At 35.5% G+C, this 22881-nt stretch overlaps 1 protein-coding gene across 7 annotated transcripts in view; it reads left to right on the top strand.

The window, feature by feature from the left end:
• Positions 1 to 22881, top strand: part of LOC117155540 (prominin-1-A) — a 71379-nt gene continuing 48498 nt past the window's right edge. For all 7 annotated transcript variants that reach the window (XR_013059824.1, XM_076623547.1, XM_033331611.2 and 4 more), the window contains exon 1: positions 1 to 421. Coding sequence is in view for 6 of the 7 variants with exons in the window: in XM_076623547.1 (XP_076479662.1) it covers positions 16 to 421 (406 nt within the window). In the remaining variant the exon portion in view is untranslated. The remainder of the gene's footprint in view (positions 422 to 22881) is intronic.

Raw genomic sequence — 22881 nt, 5'->3', positions numbered from 1 at the left:
GGCGGAGGAGTGGGGATGGTTCGGTTCCGCGTGCCTGCGAGACGAGCCGAGGCATCAGTTCGTAGCGACGCGTCCCTGGCGCAAGTCGCTATCATGTTTTTCGTACTGTTCGGTGGTTTTCGGCCGAGTGCCGTGGTGCATTATGGATTCGCGGTTTTCGGTCTGCTCTCTGTTCTTCTGGTGTCGTGTCCAGTTAACTGCCAGGAGACACTGACCAATCGGATGCGGGTGATCAGCGAGGATCTGGACCGGCAGCTGAACGGGATCATGGCATCGCAGGGTATCAACTATACGAGAACGAACACGACCGGGCTGCTCTACAACGCCACCACGTATTTCAACCCCAAGGGCATGGGCCAGCTGTACAACGTGACCAACATGTTCATCGACTTCGTGCAAAGCAAGCAAGCCTATCCCGAGGGTGAGTGATAACATCGTTGGAGAATTTTGTTACAATGGTTTATATGGTTTTATAGGTTATAGGTTATAGGGCTAGGGACAGGTTTTACGCGGCTTTGGTTACGCCCTGTACCGCGCGCTCGAAAATGGCCGGCTGCTTGTTGGTAAACAGATCACTGTCAGAAAAAATATTACAATTGTGTAATTCCATGCTAGATGAAATTAAATTGGATTCATTCTCGAGATCTGTCGAGATTTTAAGGATAATTCGATATAGGTTTGGGTATATTATAACGTGGAAGGTTGTTAGTGGATTTTTGAGCTTAAGTACACCGTGGATAGGGTATAGAATACACTGCTGGGTAATATTGTAAGTTTATTTAGTTTTATGGAGATTTGTGTGATTTATAAATAAAGGTAGATATGAATTGTTTTGTGCAACTCGATTTACGTATTGCACCTTATTCTGAATATATTGCTGCATCTTTAAATTGCTATAACATAAAACTACTTGCAAATAACGGCAATTAATTATACGTACAAATAGTACAAAACGTACTTTATTTCGAAGCGTATATTTTCCGAATTTTTATGCGATGAGTTGTTGAACGAAAAAGAACGAATAGCTGCAGCAATAAATGTATAAAAATTCGTAGCCTAGCTATAATACACACAGGCATGTAATACAAAACTCAGTTTCAAAGTATAGTCCTAGCAATAAATCATTGAAAACGCTAAAAATTACATGGAACGTATAATCCTATCTTGCAGTGTAAACGCGTAATTTCTTTTGAAAACACAAGTGTACTCCGAAAAGACATTTTTCTTCTGGTTGAGTTTATGTTGTTATGAGAGATTCCGAGATTGCTTTTACAAGAGAGGAACATCCTGTGATCTTCTGTTATCAATAAGCTCATTCACTCCAGTTATATTTATCACCAAGGATTTTATAGACCCCTGTATTTACGTGTTTGACCGATGAGAAGCTATATTCTCCGAAAAGTGAAAGGAAAACACGGTCGTATTATTATTATTATTGTCTCTGTTACTCAAATATTATTGGATTTCTCGGAGCACATATTTTTGAGATTCTTGTTAATCGATTCATTCCATTACATTCATTACATTGTACGCATGCATTTCCATTATTTTCTCTGTTACTACAAGATTCTTGTATTCTTAACGTTCCCGACAATCGATTTATTCCATTGTACTCCGAAAAATCTTAAAAAATCCAATAAGTACGTTCTTTAACCGAACAATTTTACCTCAATTTTCATCGATTATTATAACTTTCCAGGAAGGAAATAACATGTTATATCTCGATGAGAAAAATAAGTCAAGAATACTTAAACAAACACAACGTATTATCTAACACAACGTTAGGCTTCGAGAAATTTCAAAATTCTGAAATCCCGAAATTCCAGAAACGATACAATGCGTTCGTCAACTCGACAGTTTTTCCTCAATTTTCATCGCGACGATATCAATCTCTACCTGTTTCGCCTTTCGATTGATCTCGAATTGGCCAGAAAAATTCCGTCCTTTTTTTTTTCACAACTCGTCGGCGTTTCCATCGGATCCGACATTTCAGGAATTCCCACGCGAAACACAGCGTCGATCGTTGGGGAAAAAAAGGCGATAACTTGCTGAACTATCCGGATCAACGACCCTTTCGTCGCGTTTAACGTAGTAGGAACAGAGGGCCCGCGCATCTATATCAATTCTAGCAGGAAGTTGATAGCGAGCGTTCGTCATCGTCCAACCGACCTGACATCGTGTCGTCTACCATACTCGTTTCACCTCTTTCCGCCTCTTCTTTGCCAGTAATGCATTACTTCACCTCTTCCTCCCTCCCTTCCTTCCTTCCTTCCTGCTATCGTTCTTCATCCAATTCTGAAGAGCATTGACAATCGAAGGAGCTTCGTCGGTGATCTATTTATTTGCCAGCGGTCTCAGTGGCTCTCAATCTCTTACTCCATTTGGCTAAAAGAAGCCAAGGAAACGTGTATCGATTAACACACGCTTCGTGGTTGCTGATGAGACAGCGTTTCCTTGTAGGAATTTTAAATCTCAGAACTTTCGGTTAGCGCGACCATTGCCACGAATTCTGTGTAATCTGATTAAGATATATTTTAATACACTATTATATATAGGTATATTAATTGATATGCGTTATACTTAAAATATATTGCTATATTAATGCACTATTATACTGTATACTACTATATAAGTATGTTAATATATTCTAAGTATAACGTGCAACGTATTGTATTATTTATTATATTGTTATATATTATTGTGTATATATCGTAATATTTAAGTACTATCAAGTATATTGTTTAGAATTATTTATTTTGCCTTTTTGTATGGTATATATTATTTATTATTGAGTATACTATCAAGTATATTAATATTGCGTTAGTATTAGTATTAATATGAAATCCACTGTAGCATTTAATTGTAGAATAATATACTGCACCTGCACACTTTATCTTTGACAATGTTTGTTCTATATTCGCTATGGATTTTTACGAATTTTTATGTTTTCATTAACGTGACTGAAGAATTTTGAATGTAAATGATGGGTTTCATGTACTAAATATTATTGTAAATACTCTATTACGTACAGATTGCCAATAAGAATAATACTATCTAAAATAATTCTCGTTACCCATTGGTCTTATCGAAGAACTTTTCAAGCGCGAGTGCAATGAAACGTCGAATATAGAGAAAATATTTGAAAAATCCATGTCGCAAAAGTTTCACAAGATATTGCATGCGCAATAAATGCTGCGATTGCTGAATGAGTCGATAGAACTACTTACATGTATATCTACAAACTACTTCAATATCGATAAGATTTGCGTGAACAGTAAACGATCGAACGATCAATGAAAGGGACAAAAATGGTAGTTGATTCGAAAGAAATTGTTGTCGTGGACTGCCAAGCGGAAAATCGGCTTCTTACAAGAATTCATGCGAAAACGATCCGAGCGTGGATCCGCTCTCGTAATTTCGAACCATTCGAGCAACGAATTGCGGCGTCGTATGTTCGCATACTTTGTACTCACGTAGGGAAACACGCGTCTCTTTTGGCAAATAGAAAGTCGAATTAATCGACAAATCAATTTTTTAATTAAATTAAATCGATTAATTGCTATCTGTACAATGATACGTTGTAGATAAGGTGGAATTACAGTTTATCTAATGTGATAGAGAATCGCGGGAAAATATTAACATAACCATATATATATGTAGTTTGAAATAATGAGACTACGTAAATACATTTATCTTCTTGTTTGTTCGTTCTATTCTAGAATTTTTCTATACAGTCGTTATCGTAATTAATCTTTTGTGTCGTGGATTTCTATGCGTTCGTATAGGAAACTTAACATACACAGAATGCGCACGATTTGCCAAAATGTACAAAATATCCGAAATATAGCACTCTGTATAATTTTTGATAGATAAAACGATCTTCTACCTAAGCCTCGTTTCTTCGATTATTCTTATAAAAATATGAATTTCGCATAAACATGCACAGTGTAATAATTATATTAGTCAAGAGTCATCGATATCCACCTTCTTTTTATATTTATAATATCCACAAAAGTATGAATTTCTCGACTATTTATAAATGTGAAAAATATGAATTTCGCATAAATATGCACACTGTACTAATTATATTAGTCAAAAGTCGATATCCACTTTCTTCTTATATTTACTGTATCCACAAAAGTATGAATTTCTCGAGTGTTTATAAATATGAAAGATGTGAATGTTCATTGGATTCATAAAAATATGGATTTTCCACACATATGCACACTGTACTAATTATATTAGTCAAAAGTCGATATCCACCTTCTTCTTATATTTACTGTATCCACAAAAGTATGAATTTCTCGAGTGTTTATAAATATGAAAGATGTGAATGTTCATTAGATTCATAAAAATATGAATTTGGCATAAATATGCACACTGTACTAATTATATTAGTCAAAAGTCGATATCCACCTTCTTCTTATATTTACTGTATCCACAAAAGTATGAATTTCTCGAGTGTTTATAAATATGAAAGATATGAATGTTCATTAGATTCATAAAAATATGAATTTCGCATAAATATGCACACTGTACTAATTATATTAGTCAAAAGTCGATATCCACCTTCTTCTTATATTTACTGTATCCACAAAAATATGAATTTCTCGAGTGTTTATAAATATGAAAGATATGAATGTTCATTGGATTCATAAAAATATGGATTTTCTATACATATGCACACTGTACTAACTATATTAGTCAAAAGTCGATATCCACCTTCTTCTTATATTTACTGTATCCACAAAAGTATGAATTTCTCGAGTGTTTATAAATATGAAAGATGTGAATGTTCATTAGATTCATAAAAATATGGATTTTCCACACATATGCACACTGTACTAATTATATTAGTCAAAAGTCGATATCCACTTTCTTCTTATATTTACTGTATCCACAAAAATATGAATTTCTCGAGTGTTTATAAATATGAAAGATGTGAATGTTCATTGGATTCATAAAAATATGGATTTTGTATAAATATGGCAGAGTCCGATAATTATATTAACGTAGAGTCGGCAGCGACAGATGGAACTGAGAAGTTTTATTAGGCTCTCGGAGTTGCTTCTATTACTTCCGTGGTACGAACAATTGCGTCTTATTAGCAGTTATTGTTTTATGAGGCGAGCAAGCGTCGTTTCGCTTCGTTTCTTTTTCCTTTGTGTCTTCTTCGCGTTATGTACGACTTCGCGTCTTGTGTTAGATCTGAACGCCTGCTAAAGTGTTACATACTGCGTTATAGATAACGATCGAATCTCGGAAGATGGTATGAATCGGTCGTTTATCACGCAGCGGTGTAGCAATGTTGCTTCCAGATTGTGCAAAATGATCATTAAGATCTGTATATCGATTGTTCGAGGTTGCGTTTCTTGATAACAGTTGGCGTGAATAAGAGAACGACGCTATCGATAAAGTGATCGACTTGAGAAAATTGCGACAACCTCGATCATTTGTGCGTCACATTATGTATATGGATGATAATAGAGTCTATCTGTGTTCTCTTTTCTTGTTTCAATAACGTGTAATATTCTGTACGTTCATCGATATGAACTCATATATGAAAACTAAGTTTTTAGTAAGAAAATTAATATGTAATAGAAAAATCCGTGTTGTTTCTGGCCGCTAAAATATGTAGATATTATTTTGCAATATCATTCTTTTTGTATATTTTCCCCTTCTTATGCAAAAGATGCCATTGTTTCATTTTTCCACTTGTGAGGCTTCTAATTGATATTGTATGTTTCAATTGATAGACATCAAGATATGTACATAATTATAGAGATTAGATCACAAGTCACAAAGAAAGACTTGGTAATATCTTTCTTTCTTATACATTTCCCTCCTTATGGAAATGATGCAGTTGTTTCACTTTTCCATTTGCGAGGCTTTTAATTGATGTTACAATTGTATGTTTTAATTGATAAATATCGAAACATATACATTATTATAAATATTAAATATTCTCGATGTTAGACATTCAGAAGGATTTGGTAATATTTCTCATACTTCTTCGTTCTTGTGGAAAAGTGCACTTGTTCCACTTTTTCGCTGACTGCGCCGCCTCTAATTGATATTATTTAAATCGTCTGAATGAAATTAGAAAGCCGTGGCATTACATCAAACAGAAATCGAGAAGTTTAAGGTTAGGCTCGAGTTATCTCAAGAGTAAAAATTCCAGGAGATTTATATCTACCTTATTAACTTGATTCCCCCCCCCCCCTCTCCCTCTGAACGCTTGAATTAATTATCTAAATTGTTTGGATGAAATAGAAAACTAACTTACACGATATTACATAAAGCAGAACCTAGAACGCTCAAAGTTAGAGTCGAACTATTTTAAGAGTAAAAATTTCAGCAAGTTTATTTGATCCATTTTTACATCGGAGAATTTAATAACAACTTTGACAAGACTACATTTTTTTCTCTTTCTCTTTTATCTTTATCTTCGGAATTTGAACATGATTATACTTTTTTTTATCAGAAATTAATACACAGTTCTGAAAGAATTTCCAGTGCCTGTAACTCTATCATCGGGACGCCGTAAAATCCATGAAAAAGTTGATCAAATTTAATACCTTTCTCGCGTCCCATTGACGCTCCGCTTTCTCGCTCGATTTTATTAGCGTTTTCCACGAAGAATCGTTACGTAGTGGCTATTGAATTCGAACGATCGTTCTGAATGGCGACAGTACACGCGTTATCGATCCAGCTTCTCGCACAAAAGCATCGTCAATCTGGTGTTTCCTGTACGGGCGAAGAGCTCACGTGGCATTCGAACGATGACGACGGTCTGACAGTGAATTTTCCGTCACGTTCGATATTCTCCAATCAAAAAAAGAAAAAAAAAAAAGACTAAATTTTGTAATATCAGAAAAACCTCGGTTCTCTTGCGTAATAATTTACCAACTAAATGGCCTGCAAATTATTTGTCTCTGTGATAAAACATTCTCGTACTCTAACGAATGCCGTACACCTATTTTTCTGTCGGACTTTCAACTCTGTTTTTAGTTCTCTATCGAACTTCGAGTTTCTGAAAAAACGCAGCGTCGCTTTTGAAAATAACATTCAATTGTTTATAGTATATTGTTGTAAATTCCATTACAGGATTCGGTTATTTTTACTCTCTGCTCCGAGGCGAATAGCGCCCATTGTAAATTTCCAGGGAACAAACTTTGGAAATCTGGAACAAAAATTGACAAATTATTATTATTATTATTATTCAGGGGTATATAACGCGCTTTAGTATACAATTCGGTTACAAGTCGTCTGCGCGTGACAATACTCTATTAATATTATACCTGTTGGAAGATTATGAGCACAAATGCGTTTCGAACGACATGATTTATTGACGTTGCTATAAACTACGATCTCTTCCGTGTAACGTAAAAAGACGATTTTAGCTTAAGAAGAGACGGTACTTCGGGGCACATGATCGTGCTATTTAGTATTTTTTACGTGCCATCAGAGTAGGTCAGGCGTAATCCAGCTACGCGATCAAACAGCTGTAAATTTAACTGATCTTTACACGCAATAAGAACAAAGTTAGACGACTTTTGAACGAGGAAGCCACTTACGAGCCACCCTGTACTTTTCTCAAAATTGGGCAAGCGTGTTAACGACAGGGAAGAAAGCGCGATTGCACGTAAAATGATTGAAGGAACACGGCGAGGTCAATTCGAAGATCGGCATCGTAGAAGAATCAGCTTTTCCGAAGGAAATTCCATGGAAACGCGGGAATATCTGGCTTGAGATTTGGCAAGGCAGTAAATTTCTATTTCTCGACGCATAGCGAAAGCGGATCGAAGCTCCGTCACGTCGGCAAATAAATCACGCCGACAACTTTTAATTCCGGTCCCGTTGCGAATTTTCAAACGAACCGGCCACACTTCTTTCATCTTTGCTTAATTGAAATCTGCTGCTGGACAAACGGCTGGAAAAACGCGAGGAATTTCATCAGATGGCTTATCGGAGATACATCGCAAGCGATCGAGATTCTAAATTAAAATTCGAACAAGGAGGAACTAATAAATAAAAAGGAAGATTGCAGTAATTAAAAGAGAAGATCGAAGCATCGCAATTTAATTCTTCTTTCGTTCTCTACACTTTGGATGCTTGCATCCCTTTTTTTTGCTCTTCACGCCGGCTTTAATTTATTCTTCGATTCTTTTCTCTTTTCTTAGTGTCCCTTCGTAGGTCTTTTCGTTGTTGCAATCCTCTTTTCTATTCTTCTTGATATCGGAACATCAGTTTTTGTTCGTCAAAATTCTATTTCTCGGTATACCACCGTCGTTCTCTTTGATATTTTTCCACTGCTCTCTCTGTCGCTGGCGTATTTTCCTTTTCTTAAATACGCTCTCAGATGTGCACTATCCGCTGCATTAAAATGAGTTTTCACGTTAAAACAAACATCCATATTTAAAAGAAAAATTCACTATTCATTAAGATATTATAATTACTACGGGTATAATTTTATACAAATTTATTCAAATGTCATGCAGATCTAATCTTTCGTCTAATTATAATTGAAACAGTGGAAACTGAATAAAAGTTCGTTTGATTTTCTAAATAATGTAATAAGATGTTTGTACGCTTTGTATCGCTGCTTCGAATCGACAGCGGCCTAGCTTAAAACATGCTAATTTTAGACGAAAGGCTTTCTAAAATTTATATTTTTCTTTAAATATTAAAAACAGGCCTTGTTAGTACAACTGTCCTTTGACGCACAACCGATGGATATAAACGTACCGTTTGACACGATAAAAATAGAAACATAATGTGGAACTCGCACTCAATGAAAGCAAATTGGTCATTTTTTTTTTTTTTTTTTTTTTTTTTTTAGATTTGTCACTGTCAATGCCAAGCAGCGATATATTTTTGCATATTGCAGATTTTTCTCTAGATCTTTCTACGCGATGACCGAAACGATTATGTTTGGACTAGACTATTTAATTTGGAGATTTTTAATGTCAATTTGTTGTTCATATTTCATGGAACAACAATAATTTCTGTTCAGTAATACAAAGTAACGTGACGTATTTTGAATTGATTATTCTGCTCACTTATAATCCATCGATACACCAGCTGACGATTAAATTTCCCATAAACGCGTGATCATCAGTGTGTAGTTAGAACATTACGATAATTCTCAGCGAACGATGATTCTCTCGCGAAACTAAAAATTCGATAATCTCAAAAGTATTATAATACCGTAATAATTATTCATAAATCACACTTTGTTTAATCTACACATCGTACGATAATCATTCGTTGTCGGACCTCGAATGACGTTTGAAACGAAATATGCATAAACTTAGTACGCATCCGACAGCCACGAAGAGACAATGCGATACGGTTGCACCGAAAAACAGAGTTTGCTTAGCAAACAAATTTCAACGGCAGACACTTGCCAGTCGCTCGTTTACTTATCGCGATAAGATTGGTGGAAAAGGTTTGGCGAGAATCGCGTGTGCTGCTAATCGTAGAAAGTAACTGATGATAATGGAAGAAAATAGCCGATAATACTACGTGCTTCAGCTTAAAAGTTTCCTATCGGTACAGTAGCTTTTTATCTTTCAAGACGATATTAAAATATTTAGTTCCCCGTTTATTTTATTCTTTTTTTCTAATTAGTTTCTAAAGTTGTTTTGTTGTGTTTCTTTTTAGTTAACGTGTCCTGTTTGTACAGCAGTTTTTTGATTTTCAAAACGACATCGAAATGATGTAAGGAAGGCGAAACAGTCCAACGAGAAGAGAATATTTTACATCGAATAAATAGGCACGAGGATGGAGTAAAGAAACGAAGAACATGAGATTTCTCGGATTCTCGATTTTCCTAAAATCGTAGATAGAACATTTCCACGAAGAAAGAGAAAATATCTGTGGCCACTGTATATCCAGATATTTCAAGTTTCTCGCGTTTCTTATTTTTTACACGGCTAAGAAATCGTAGCTAAATATTCTATATTGAACAAAGACGCGCAAAGATGAAGTAAAAAAATGAAAAACCGCGAGGGTTCTCGGATCTTGGACTTTTTTAAAATTGTAAATAGGACGTTTCGACTGAGAAAGGCGAAATAGTCTAATGAAAAGCAAATAGTCTAAACTGTCTGTTTCGTCGGACAAAAATCTGAATAATACATGCGTGTTAAGAGAAAGCTGGCAAGTTGATATGCTGATAGGGCGCTATATACATACGTACGCTACACACGTAGTTTCTGGAAGTTTGCTTATCTCTCTGTGCCTCTTGTGCAGCAGAACGCATTAATCTGGTTTACTCAGTGAATCACTCGGGAAGTTTCGTAAGAAAGTGAGTATCTTCAGCATCCAACGTGATCCATTTCTCTCGATACATGATCGTGGATCACACTGTCTTTCTTCTCGAATAAACCGAAGATCGTAATGAACTTTTGTCGTGGACACTTTTTTTAATTGTCGTTCGTATCGAAGGAAACATATTGTTGATCGTATGTAACGATATCGTACTATAGTGATACGTATTATAAATGGAGGACTATGAATCAGAAAGCTGATTTCGCAACACCGTTCCTTAAAAGTATGTAAGTTGCTATCTGAATAGATAGACGAAGTGCGACATTTCCTGAACGATAGTGAAGATATAGAGCAGAAAATTTAAAAAGTCACTCTCCTTTATCGTGATCGAGGTACTGAAAAGTTTCCAGAGAATTGTACTATCTGGATTAAAGATTCGAATAATATAAAAGGTAAAGATACCATTTGTTGTATGAAAGAGAAAATTAAAAGAAAATGTCAAATAGATAAAAGTACATTTATTTGAATAGAGGGAAAGCAACGGTGAAGAACTGTGGGTGATCAGAAAATATAGAGCGCTTAGAAACACATTAGTTACAAATAGATTGGCACGATAAAAATTCATGAGGATATGAAACAAAAAGACATAGCCATATCGAGGACATTGATAAATACAAGGATGCAATATCGTGCAATAACTTAATCTAAACTTCAGCCGATGATTTATTGTGGCGTAAGTTAAAGGCAATTGCACTTGATGATTTACCGTGGTATAATTGATTCAAGGTGATGCCACAAGATATTTTATTCGAGACTCTATGATTGCGTTCACGTTTAAAGATAGTTCGTAGACAAATCGCAGGAACTCGGAATGTAAATTGTAGAATCTCGGTCGTCTAATCCTTTCGCTGCGGAATATGTGTATTTTATTATTATTTCGTGCGGTTATGTAAAACCCGATCGATTTAAGCTGCGTCCCAGTTGAATATTTAATTAACACAGTGGAAAACAATAGCAACTCGTCGTTAGCACGTTGACCTCGTTTGCATCTACAATGATAACGTTATATCATGATCTACCTTAATATCTGTACAGGTAAATATATGGAGGACAGAGGAAGAGATAATAATTTTTTATTTCTCAGTTTACCAGACAGGTAATATTGGAAAATATTTACCAATGTCTGAGGAAAAGCAATGTACACATTACGCGACTACGTTTTTTTTTTTTTTTTACTATTGTACGTGAATTAAGTCTCTTATTGTGTTCAATTATATTCCATATGATGCGATCGTATCGTCAGATTGATATAACCTTGTTGTATTGTACCTGATCGAAACCTGGTCTTTTTTTAGCTTTAATCGACGTGAATGAATTTGTCAGTAGATTTAGGTTGAAAATAGAGGCAATCGTAATTGTATATAAACATTTAGAAACATTATAAGGGCGTTAAACAATGTCTCATCTTCATTTTGAAAGTGACATACAATTCAGAAACGCTAGCTTTCCATAAAATGCAGAGGAGCATTTTTCAATTTAATAGTTAGATTGCGAATATTTATGCAAGCTAATGTTTTTGTAAACGCTGTTCACAAAACGAAGCTAAACAGAATTTTGTTTCAGTATGTCTATTATTAAATTAATATTATTTCTGTTACTATTATATTAAACAACATTAAATTAATATTTAAGGGTATCTGACACAAAATTTCTGCTTACATTGACAGTCTAATTATTGTATTAATATTCCATTATAATTATAAATATCAGTATAATACGTTAATATTTAATACATATCTAAACTAAATTTCTGCTTTGCCTCTATTTAGAAATATTGATATTAGAATTCACAAATACATTAACATTTATAATACGCATGTAAACCAAATTTTCGTTTTACTTTCACTTACGAAATATCAACATATTTTACATATTTGTATCATTTTACATATGGTATCTTGCGTATCGGTTCATTGCATACACAACTATGAAATAACAGTTGAAATAATAAAAAAAATTGCAACACCATAAAGAGTTAAACATGGAATTTTCCACAAATCTCGTACAGTTAATAGTTGAAAATGACACGGCTACGCTTTTAATTAGACACAGGATATTTTACTGGCTGCACAGTCGTTAAGCAAAATTTAATCTCGTTCAGGCTGGCGACTCGGTAATTAGTGAATTTCAGGCAGACGTTAAAAGTTCACGGGACGAATTCAGCGTCGCTTGGGAAGATGAAAGGGAGTAACGAACGTTAATTCCGAATGACAAAGTGTTGGCGAAAAGAACGTGGAAAAAGTATGACGAATTTCATTCTTCGTACGGCAAATCGAATTTTTTTCGACGTTGCAACATTTCCGGCCGCGGAAACCGCTTATCAAAAGGATTTCTGGCGCGATCCAAGGCTCCTCTCTGCTTACAAACAACATCAATCAAAAGGCTGATGTCCCCGTGACATAAAATCGGCGGTTCAAGGCTATTTATGCGAACTACACACGTTAATTTTTTATACCTGTCAATTTAATATCCGACTTTGGAAATTTCCTCTTGTTCTTTCGCAAGAACAAACGTCTATAATTTCTATCATTTTTCTAACGTACATTTAAGGATATAAAGTTCAGATATTCGAATATTTCGTAGAGTTGCGGCGATAGGCGAAGAAATTTATATGTCGAACTCTTTCCATAGAATTGATACGAGTTTTGTAATAAAGAGAACCAAACCATAGAACCAAATTCCAGAACTGGCCCAACCAGGGAACGAAAACAAATAGAAATTCTGAGTGAATTTATTCGAAAGTTCTTTGCATATAAAGTGCAGGAAATCTAAAGCTTCGTCCGTACGTAGCTTTGTCTCTCTGTGTTTCGAATCTTCTGCATTCACAGAGCGAGTGATCTGGCGATAGCATCCAGTTCGCAGCAATTGCAGAACGATGGTTCTGAATTCTTTAACGCGGTCACTGCGCCGACTTCTGTAAGGACACATTTCTATTTGGTGGTAAACGAAAGTTCGTGGTGGCAAAAAAGGTCCATCGGGGACAAATAGACCTCATGATGGATTTTCCTATTAGGCGGTATGGGACAACAGTGTCCAATAGCAATTTTGATCGAATGGCCATAATGTCGTTTCCTATTTAGTGGTACGAGACTACCGTAACTCCGTACTCATTTCGACATATGTTTCATATTGCACTTTCATGTGGGGAAGATTTATGAAGTATATTGCAACATAATGAATCGTACGATGTTTATTTCAATCTGCGCTTATTTCAGTTCCATAATAAATAAGTAATTATACAATATAATAATACGAAACATATAATGTATAATAAAAACATAAAAATATAAAGTGGTCATCTTTGATAACGAGGAGTGTTGTTCTATTTTTAACGCCATAAATAAGCCCCCCCCCCGTACCATAAATCGTCACATTTTTGCCACTGCAGGACAAATGACCCGTAGGATTTTTCTTTATATTATGCCACTTTACCATGCAAACACGCGATTAACATTCCTTTCATTGAGAAATATTTGATTTAATTGAGATCTTTGCTGTTGATAAACGTTCGCAAACTGAGATTCCGTAGAATCATTTCGTAGCCATGAAAATTTTTCGTACAAACATTCTCGATGGATTTTTGTTTTATATGGAAACGCGATGGCTATCGTTGCTAGTTAATATGGGAACATATACACCGTTTTGACGATACGTAAATACTTCTTGCGATTCTTACGCAGCTCTGACCACGTTCCCCGCGTTAAAAATCACCCAGCCAGAACTTATATATTTATACTCGCACGAATGAAACAAAACTCGTTTGTTAGCCGAGAAAGAAACACGACCACGTAAAAAAAGCACGGATTTAACGAACGTTGAGAAAAATGGATATTTTTGCTCGCTCTGTTCCTCGGCTGAAGTTGAGAGAAAATTCTACAATGCAAGTCTTGGTTTTTGCTATTTTATTTCCGTTAAAAGACAAAGCGTAACACTTTTTTTTAGGACTTTGTAATATTTCTAGAAATTCTACGAAAATTAACGTTTTTATTATTTTATTGCATAATCGCGTTTTATTAATTTTGCGAGAATTCCGTTTAACACACCCAGTAATTTTTAATTAGTATCTTCCGGTTCGTTATAAATGATCCAAAAAATATATTGTTGGAAAAATTGCTGCTTATGAAATTCGAACAGATTTTAATCTACCCAGAAAACTCGAAAAGTATCAAATAATGAAAACAATTGAAGATTCAATCGAAAATTATAGATGACACAGTTGGAGAATTATAATTATTATTATAGTCATTACTGTGAGTGCCTTTTTTTTGTCGTGCTACAAATTCTACTTTTATTGCAACTGCGATAATTTCAAATCCTAAGATTTCGGAGATAAGCATAAGAGCAAACAAGATACCAATTATGGTCTTTAATATATCTTCCTTCTTAAGAAAAAAACAAAATATAATTCCTTTTTACAACTTCCTAATATTTCTAAGACTTCCATATAAAAATTAATATTTTTATAATTATTGCCAGCAATCAAAGAAAGGAAAGTATTGTCATTTTTTTATTTCGACGTGCTACAGATTCTTTCCACTGCAATTGCAACAACTGTAAATCGTAAATTTCAGAGATACGCGCAAGCTCAAAGATATTCTCTTGTCTCATTTCAAGTATCATCATACCGTTTTGCCAGCTTCTATTAAATATTCCTTGACAGATTTTTTAACATTCGTAGCTCTTCTCAACAACTCTAAATGTTCCAATTAAAAATTCGTCTTTTCAGAACGAGGCGCAATCAGAGAAAAAGACAAACGAAAAGTATGAAAAGAAATGGCCTGAATGTATGCGAAGAGTATTAAGAAAGGATTTTATTTTTCTTAATTTTCGAGTACACAATTTCGATCTTTTACGATCGTAATAACAGCAGATTGGAAATTTCACTGGCCAGCAGAACAAGAAACGTTCGACAGGATTTCATGGCAATTTGTCGTTGAAGGAAAGTTCGTTTGAGCGCTTTGCGCGGCGTCGAATTCAATTCCAGCGTCGTCTGGCTCATTAACGTCCCTCTTTGTCGCCACTGTCTCGCTTCGTTACTTTCGGTCCTTCCACTCCTGTTGCACTTTGCTACGGGATACGGCCGATGAAATTGTCATTGTCGTGTCACGAATCTCGTGAAAACGACGTCTAGCCCTTTACATCGATCTCTGTTTGAACGATATCATCCCATCGCCAAGTTTATAGCTTCCTATGGTTCCAATTATTTGCTAATAGTGGATGGTCGCTCGTTGGAGTTGTATTGCTAAAGAGAAGAAGAGAAGTATACAGCGATTTTAATTATAACGATTAAATCAATATCATAAATTACATCAATAATAAATTGAGTCGTAATTCATTTATATCTTGTTAAACGTAATAAAATCTATTTTATCTTATTCTTCTAACAAAAAATCCAGGCAGGCGTAGCTTTACATTCTTCGAGTAATTTTTATAACATTTTTCGAAATTCATACGCTGATGAAAGATGAACTTCAAGATGATATTTATATACCAATATTATAATTATTATACTTACATATATGTACAAATATTTGTATAATAATTTACAATTAATTTGTATAATAATTACATATTATAAAGCTAAGGGGATGGAATTAGAACCATTTTTTTTAACAACTATAAAAGGCATCCTTTTACATGAACACTTTTTACCCTATTTGCATGAACTTTTGTAAAACATCGGCTTCAAGCCTTCGTTACTAAGTTGTCGAGGTAATTGTACAAACTTTTCCGATTAGTTAACATTAGATAAATGTTAAAAAAGCTCTCGGGCTACAAAATTTGCACGCCATACCCTATATTCGATTCTTTTACACGGCACGCAACAGCGTATACATCCGAATTTTTCACCGAGATTTGTCTTTCAGCAGCGTACGTCGTCCATAAAAATACCTCGACCTTATCCTCCAGGTAATAACAGGACGAAGTAACGCGAAAGAAATCGGTTTACAACAGGTAGCGTAATACCTGTATTCGTTCCTTCAGTAAAAACACCATCGATCCGTTCTATTTTCGTTTACCGCATCCCCTATCGGTGTCACGTATCAAGTGCACTCGTGTGCACGCTATACAAAAATTAATGAACGTGACACTTGGCGTACGTGCCGGTGGAAAAATACAGCGAATTGTGCGTGTCTCGATAACCAACCCTACGTCGATATGTAGTTCGATAGCGTACACGTATCGAATTCAACGAAATAAAATATCGCTTATCATTGGATGATATATTACGTACAAAAGGAAAAATCTATCGTAACGGAACGACAGCTAATAATTCATTCGCAGTAGCTTTAAATGATTTGAATGAAAATTGAAATATTTTTTCGGAGAGATTCTAGGAATTCACTCGTCATATTTCAAATTAATTTAGTTGTTATCGAATAGATTCTAAGGTTAGATTCATCGAATCTGTTAATAACACGATACAGTGATAACAAAATCCTCGAGGATAGAGAACAGGAAATTTGCAAAATTTGGAATATTTCTTTTTATATGTAACCTTAATTTTGTAACTTCTTGGTGTTTATAGCGGCGGCTGCTAAGCAGAGAAAATTTATTGTATTACTTACCACTAGCAATTTGGTGTATAATTATTACTCGAAATAAGAATATATTAGAAAAGTGAGATTCTGCATTCTGCATATCACAGAATGACAATTTAATGTCCTATATATTTATAGTGCCTTGAAGCACAGCAGCTTTCAAATTCGAGAAATAAAATTTGAAATTCTATATATTGCAACGTTAGAACCTCAAATCCTACATGCAAGAAAAGTGCAATTTCCAATTCCACATATCAAAAACTTAAAATCTAAAATTATATAATATACAGCAAAAAAAAAAAGAAAAAATTGAAAAATAAATCTTTTCTCTATTTATATGGACGTCTGATTTCTGTAAAAGCGTCCCTTTCAGTATTCGTTGGATTGTAATTCCTTCAGGATCGGACATTTCATATATCACAGGCAAATACTAACATAGCCATCCAGTACATTTCGCCAAAAAATTCTGGTATCGACATATGAAACGTCTACCAGGAAATTTCTTTCACGGATGCTGGCGGAAATTTAGTCGAGGTGGAGAGACCGTTCCCATCTTCTCCGTCTGGAAACCAGTGCACAACATGTGTCTTGCAGGTGCATACAAGCAAACGAGACACTCTACACACATTGCAGCGTGTCTGTCATGCACTTGGCTCTTCTCTCCTCACTGCACTCGACTGCAGTTTGCGCGGTCCCTGTTTGAATATCCGAGGTTCAACGTGCCTCTTGATCGCCGATTAAGCGACATGAGGCGGAAAAGCTTCGTCTATACAGTCTGTAGTGTCTATAACACGTGCTGTGAAATTTTCTTCAAGCCAGAGCTCGAATTTCATCTCGAATTTTTTGACTCGAGCAACGATTTGGTAGTTTTCAAAGGGTAGTTTTCGTTTGAGCAATCGACATCAATTAAGAAACGTTGCTTCACGCAACATTTCAGTTTCAAGTCTCTTTCCCAGGTTCTTTCGTTCCTATCATTTATTTTATCATTTAGAAATTTTAGAATCTATAATTTGCAGATTCGCAAATTTTAGGATTTTTAAATCCTCAGACTCGCGAATTTTAGAATCTTTTAATTTTCAGATTTACGAAATTCAGGATCTTTCAATTTTCAGATTTTCGAAACTTGGGATTTTTTAATTTCCAAGTTTCTATATTTTGGAATTTGTTAACTTTCAGATTTGCAAATTTTCGAATTTTTTAATTGCCAGATTTCCAAATTTCCCAATCTTACGATTTTCATATGTTAAACCTACCTAAATTTTCGGACTTGCAAATCTTTTACCGTGCATTAATATTGAAACGCGCGTAAGAGGCAAAAATCTTTTTCTAGAATATCCGTAGCGTACGCCACGAAATTTTCTTTCAGTCAGAATCTCGTCGAATTTTATTCCCCAGTTCCTTGGCTTGGGAAAAAATTCCTAAGGGGTTGTTTCATTTCGTGGTTCGATGTTTTACTTTCTATGTGTGTAAGAGTCTAGGACTTGATTCCATCGCGCGTGCGTGGATTTTTGCGTAGTTTTCAAGAATACGGTTCCACTGAGTTCAGGCAAATAAGTGAAATTATACAATGGAACGACGATTCAACAGAGTTCTGATGCAATTATTTTTCCTCGACTTTTTTTATAGTAATTTCACGGAATAGTAGTTTTAAACTTACCTTAAAATTACGCAATCTAACTTGAACTCTTTTGGTCTTGTATTATTATCCAACATATTTTAAACATATATAACCACAAGAAAATAGTTATACACGTAATTTAACCAGAAGCCTCAACAATTTTTCTTTATCAAAACCGTTCAAGCAATGGCGTGTAACAATGACTGACAGTAGAAACAAAAGATTGCTTTGAAGGCTACGAAAACGAACGAACCAACGAATATACAATATGCAATGGCTGCACAAGATATTTGTACGTACATACTCTTATTTTCCAATGAAGCGATTTTCTTTTTTTGTCACATTCCACATTTCTTTTCTCGTTTGCATCATACGAGTTGTACAGTGGTCGTATAATGAATTCTAATATAAATTCATTCCGTTTTTATTATTTATTACTAATGTTATTTTTTATTAATTTTTTACTAGTTTTACTAGTTAGTTTTTGATTAATTTTTTATTAGATTTTATTCATTTATTACTAATACATATAGCAATACATATGGATAAAAAGAGGGCGAACGTACGTTGCAACTGGATATAAAAATTGTATAATTATATTACATGAAAGTACTACCGAATAATATATCAAACATAATACGCTCGAACTTAGTTAATTATTAATAAGCGCTGCAATAAATATAACGATGAACAAATGTTTGCTGTGGCCACTATAAATCTTCGTACCATCTCGATGCAACGTAATCGATATCGTGCGAGTCGTCGGGAAGAAAAATCGAGCGGCGTAAAAAAATAGCAGCCGATTAAATATGTAAGTTAGCAAAGTAAGCGACCGAATAAATGGATAAGTGTCCTAAGAAAAATACCGGCAATAAAGACAATAGTCTTAATAAAGAGAGTCGGAGAGTGCCTGATCGTTCCAGTTCTCCCCAGTGGCAAGCATCGTGTGCAGCTGTCGAGAAGAGAAAAAGGGGGAAAAAAGAAAGAGCAAAAGAGAAAAAGACTCGCACAGAGACTTTACATACTACTTATTTAATGAATGTGAGAATACGTGAGTCAGTGTCGGCGACTAACTAGGGTGTAGACGCACAATCACACGCACCACGCACATGGAGGCTGGCTGTGCGTGGCCGTGTGTAACAATATAACATACACACGAGGGCGGAAAAGATTCGAGCGAGAAACGATTCGAGGGAGAGAGAGAGAGAGAGAGAGAACGTCAGAGCTGCTCGAAAGGCTCGATGCGAGCCGACGAATGTTGTTTCCCTTCGTGTGACTCACGCGAGTACACGCGAGTGCACGCGTACGACCGCGTAAAATTCAATAATAAAGCGGGCAAACCTTGACCAGTGTGTTTGCCACGGGGTGACAATACGGGGGCGAGTTGTGCGTAGAATGCGGTGCAATTGTAACAGGATTAATTTCTTTTACGAGAGAGATATGAGTTTTGGATAAGGGAAGCGCAATTATAATTGACTAATAATAAACTAAATTATTAATTAGTAAGATTCATTTATTTTAGGAAAGTTGTATGGTTTATGGATAGGGGAGATTCTATAGCTTGTGGCTAAAGAAAGTCCAGTTGGAATAGGATTAAGTTATTTAAGGGAAATTTCAGAGAGTTTTTGGACGAGGCAAGTGCAATTGTAATAGGATTAATTTATCTAAGGAAAATTGTATGGTTCATGGATAGGCCAGGTTCTATAGCTTGTAGCTAAGCAAGGTGCAATTGTAATAAGATTAAATTATTTAAGGGAAATTTCAGAGAGTTTTTGGATAAGGGAGGTACAATTACAATGAGATTAATTTTACTCAGAGAAAAATACGAGCGTTTATTGGCACTGAAGAGTTGGATAGAAATCCGACAAGATTTTAATATGTGAAACGTTCAGAAGTTAAACTCATTAGCTTCGCTTTTTATGAAGCTTCAAATTTTATTACACAGACAGAGTATAATCAATATTCCATTAGATTGTAAACGCGAATAAATCAAATTCACACATATGAAAGACGAAATTCTCAGTTTTAGGGCGACATATAAAATGATGTAAAAAGACGCGAAGATACTCGTAGCTATTGATTCAAACAGAAATAGATAGAATCTGATTCACCTCAAAAAATAAACTTATTTTCTTCTCCAGCATATCAGAAAGCAGCATATATGCATGTATAGTAGCAACACCGTTCCAAATGGCCACTTTGCTGGTGAATCACCATATTTGCCCCTTACGTACATTCTTTGTAGTTCCTCAACCAGACTCATCCACTCAGTTCCCTATTGACTCATTTCTCATCTATGAATTCACATTCCAATTCCTTTCTCCAGGCGGACATTCGTGAAATCCACTCGGTTCTTCGCGCCTTATCTTTTCACATTTCTGTTTAATCCGACCTTCTCTCCGGTTTTTTCGCGATTTTTCGTGGCACAATAACGCGCGTTTCACTCCGCGCCGACGGCCATTGTTTTTATCGTGTCATTTCCGCCGCGCTCGCGCTTTTTTCCACCCCTTTCCATGTCTTCTTTCGCGTTTTTCTTTCCCGTCTACGTCCGTCTGCCTCGTTTTTTTTCCGCATGGAAAATAGAAATTTCGGTGAATGCGCCACCAGGGAGGGGGGCGGGGGTAACATCCGGTTTAGGGGATGCCGTCGACGTTGGCCCACGTTTTTACGTCCTACCATAAATACGACGCATCGCTCGAAACCACGCTAAGATAAAACACGAGAAATTGCAACTACGACGGAAAGTTTTATGGCGAAAAATAGAAATTTACGGTTACCTTCTTCCTACGAAATTGTTCTCCTTTGAAATTTTAATGCTTTGATACGCTATACCACATAGATGACGCGTTTTTTAAATTCACGCGTTATGCGAATTTGGACAGGTCCAGTTGCATTTTTTTTTTTTTTTATCGAATCAATTCTATTTTTAATTTTACGATCTCTCGGATGAGAAAGAGTACATTGATATTGTTTGAAGAAAACTTTGGAACGGAATTAATTTTATCTTAAATACTACCGTGCTGTTGAGCTTGTAAAACTTGTACGAGGGACATGAAATCGTAAGATGTAGGAAAACATAGTCGATTGAACATCTGTCAAGGAAAGCAATTAGGCTAGCACTTTTTAGAAAATTGCTTTTTGTAAAATTTCTTCTCCATAACTCATTCCTTCGTCAATTCGAGCAAGGTATCTACCAAACCCTTCTTTAAACTTATCTTCCTTTTCCTCCAACGTCCTCTTTATCTTTGGAACAAAGCTTCTCATCCGACATATCCATTATTTCTTTTCGAATATTTAATACTACAGAATCGAAAAGGAAAATATTCTTCTTCGATAATTATTTTCTGTCTTCGATTTTATATTAATTCAATTTATTCATCGTATTAATTCAATATATTCGAATTTATATTAATCCACTTGCTGTACAATACAATACAGTCTGAAGCTATTAATTATTTTGGAGTCCCTGAGCTAAGTCAAACTTGAAAGAGTTTAGCCTGGCTAAGTCAATGTTCGTCAAACCGATAGGGATATTAATAATTAACATCTACGTTTAGATATCCTCAGACTAATCTGTCGGAATCTGAGATCCACTTAGACGAATATTTAAAATCAGCCTCGTGTGTAACAATCGAAATAAGCACGATGCGATGGCCAGTCGAAAATTGCCTTGAAAACTTCGATAGTAAATGTACTTCCACAGTCTCGTTAGAGGATTCAGTCATTTTTCACGGATTCTGGAAAACTCTAAAAACAAGAATCCTCCAGAACACTTCAGAATAGGCGTGGAATATTCGAACGATTATACCTGTTGATTCAACAAACATCGTCTTTTTTTAGTAGCCAAGCTGAAGTTCGTATCATTGCAGTCTTTGCGTACTAACAAACGTATTTTATGTAATTCCGATGATCATTCAGTACGTCTTTCCGACGAGCACTTTTAAACAGCATTCATCGATTAGGCTCCACGTTTCTAGCGTCATTGTAGCAGATAAATCAACGTGATCAATGCAGTTGTCGTTTCATTTCAAAGTAAATTGTAAACTCGATAAGCAATGAAAATTGACGTGCGTCCTTCTTCTCTTTTAATAAATCGGAAAATTCACACTTGCTTTTTCCAAATGGATAATAAAGAAAGGAATTTGACGTACGTTCTGAGAATTAATAGAAGAGATTAGCAGCGTGAAAGAGCGGTTTCTGACGCGACTGTACCGATCGTTTAAACCCGTCCATCACCCTTCATGCTTTCCTTCGTTCTCGCAGCTAGTTCTGCACGGAGAAAAAGTCTGGAGGATGATCTCTTTGAAAGAAAGAAGGGCTGCCGATTATTTCAACGTGCGCGAATGTGGATCCGGCAAATGGAGAAAAGGGAGGCAAGCGTGAAAGCGT

This window comes from Bombus vancouverensis, chromosome 12 (assembly GCF_051014615.1).
Source record: "Bombus vancouverensis nearcticus chromosome 12, iyBomVanc1_principal, whole genome shotgun sequence".
NCBI lineage: Eukaryota > Metazoa > Arthropoda > Insecta > Hymenoptera > Apidae > Bombus > Bombus vancouverensis.
This window is presented reverse-complemented; position numbering and strand designations above follow the sequence as displayed.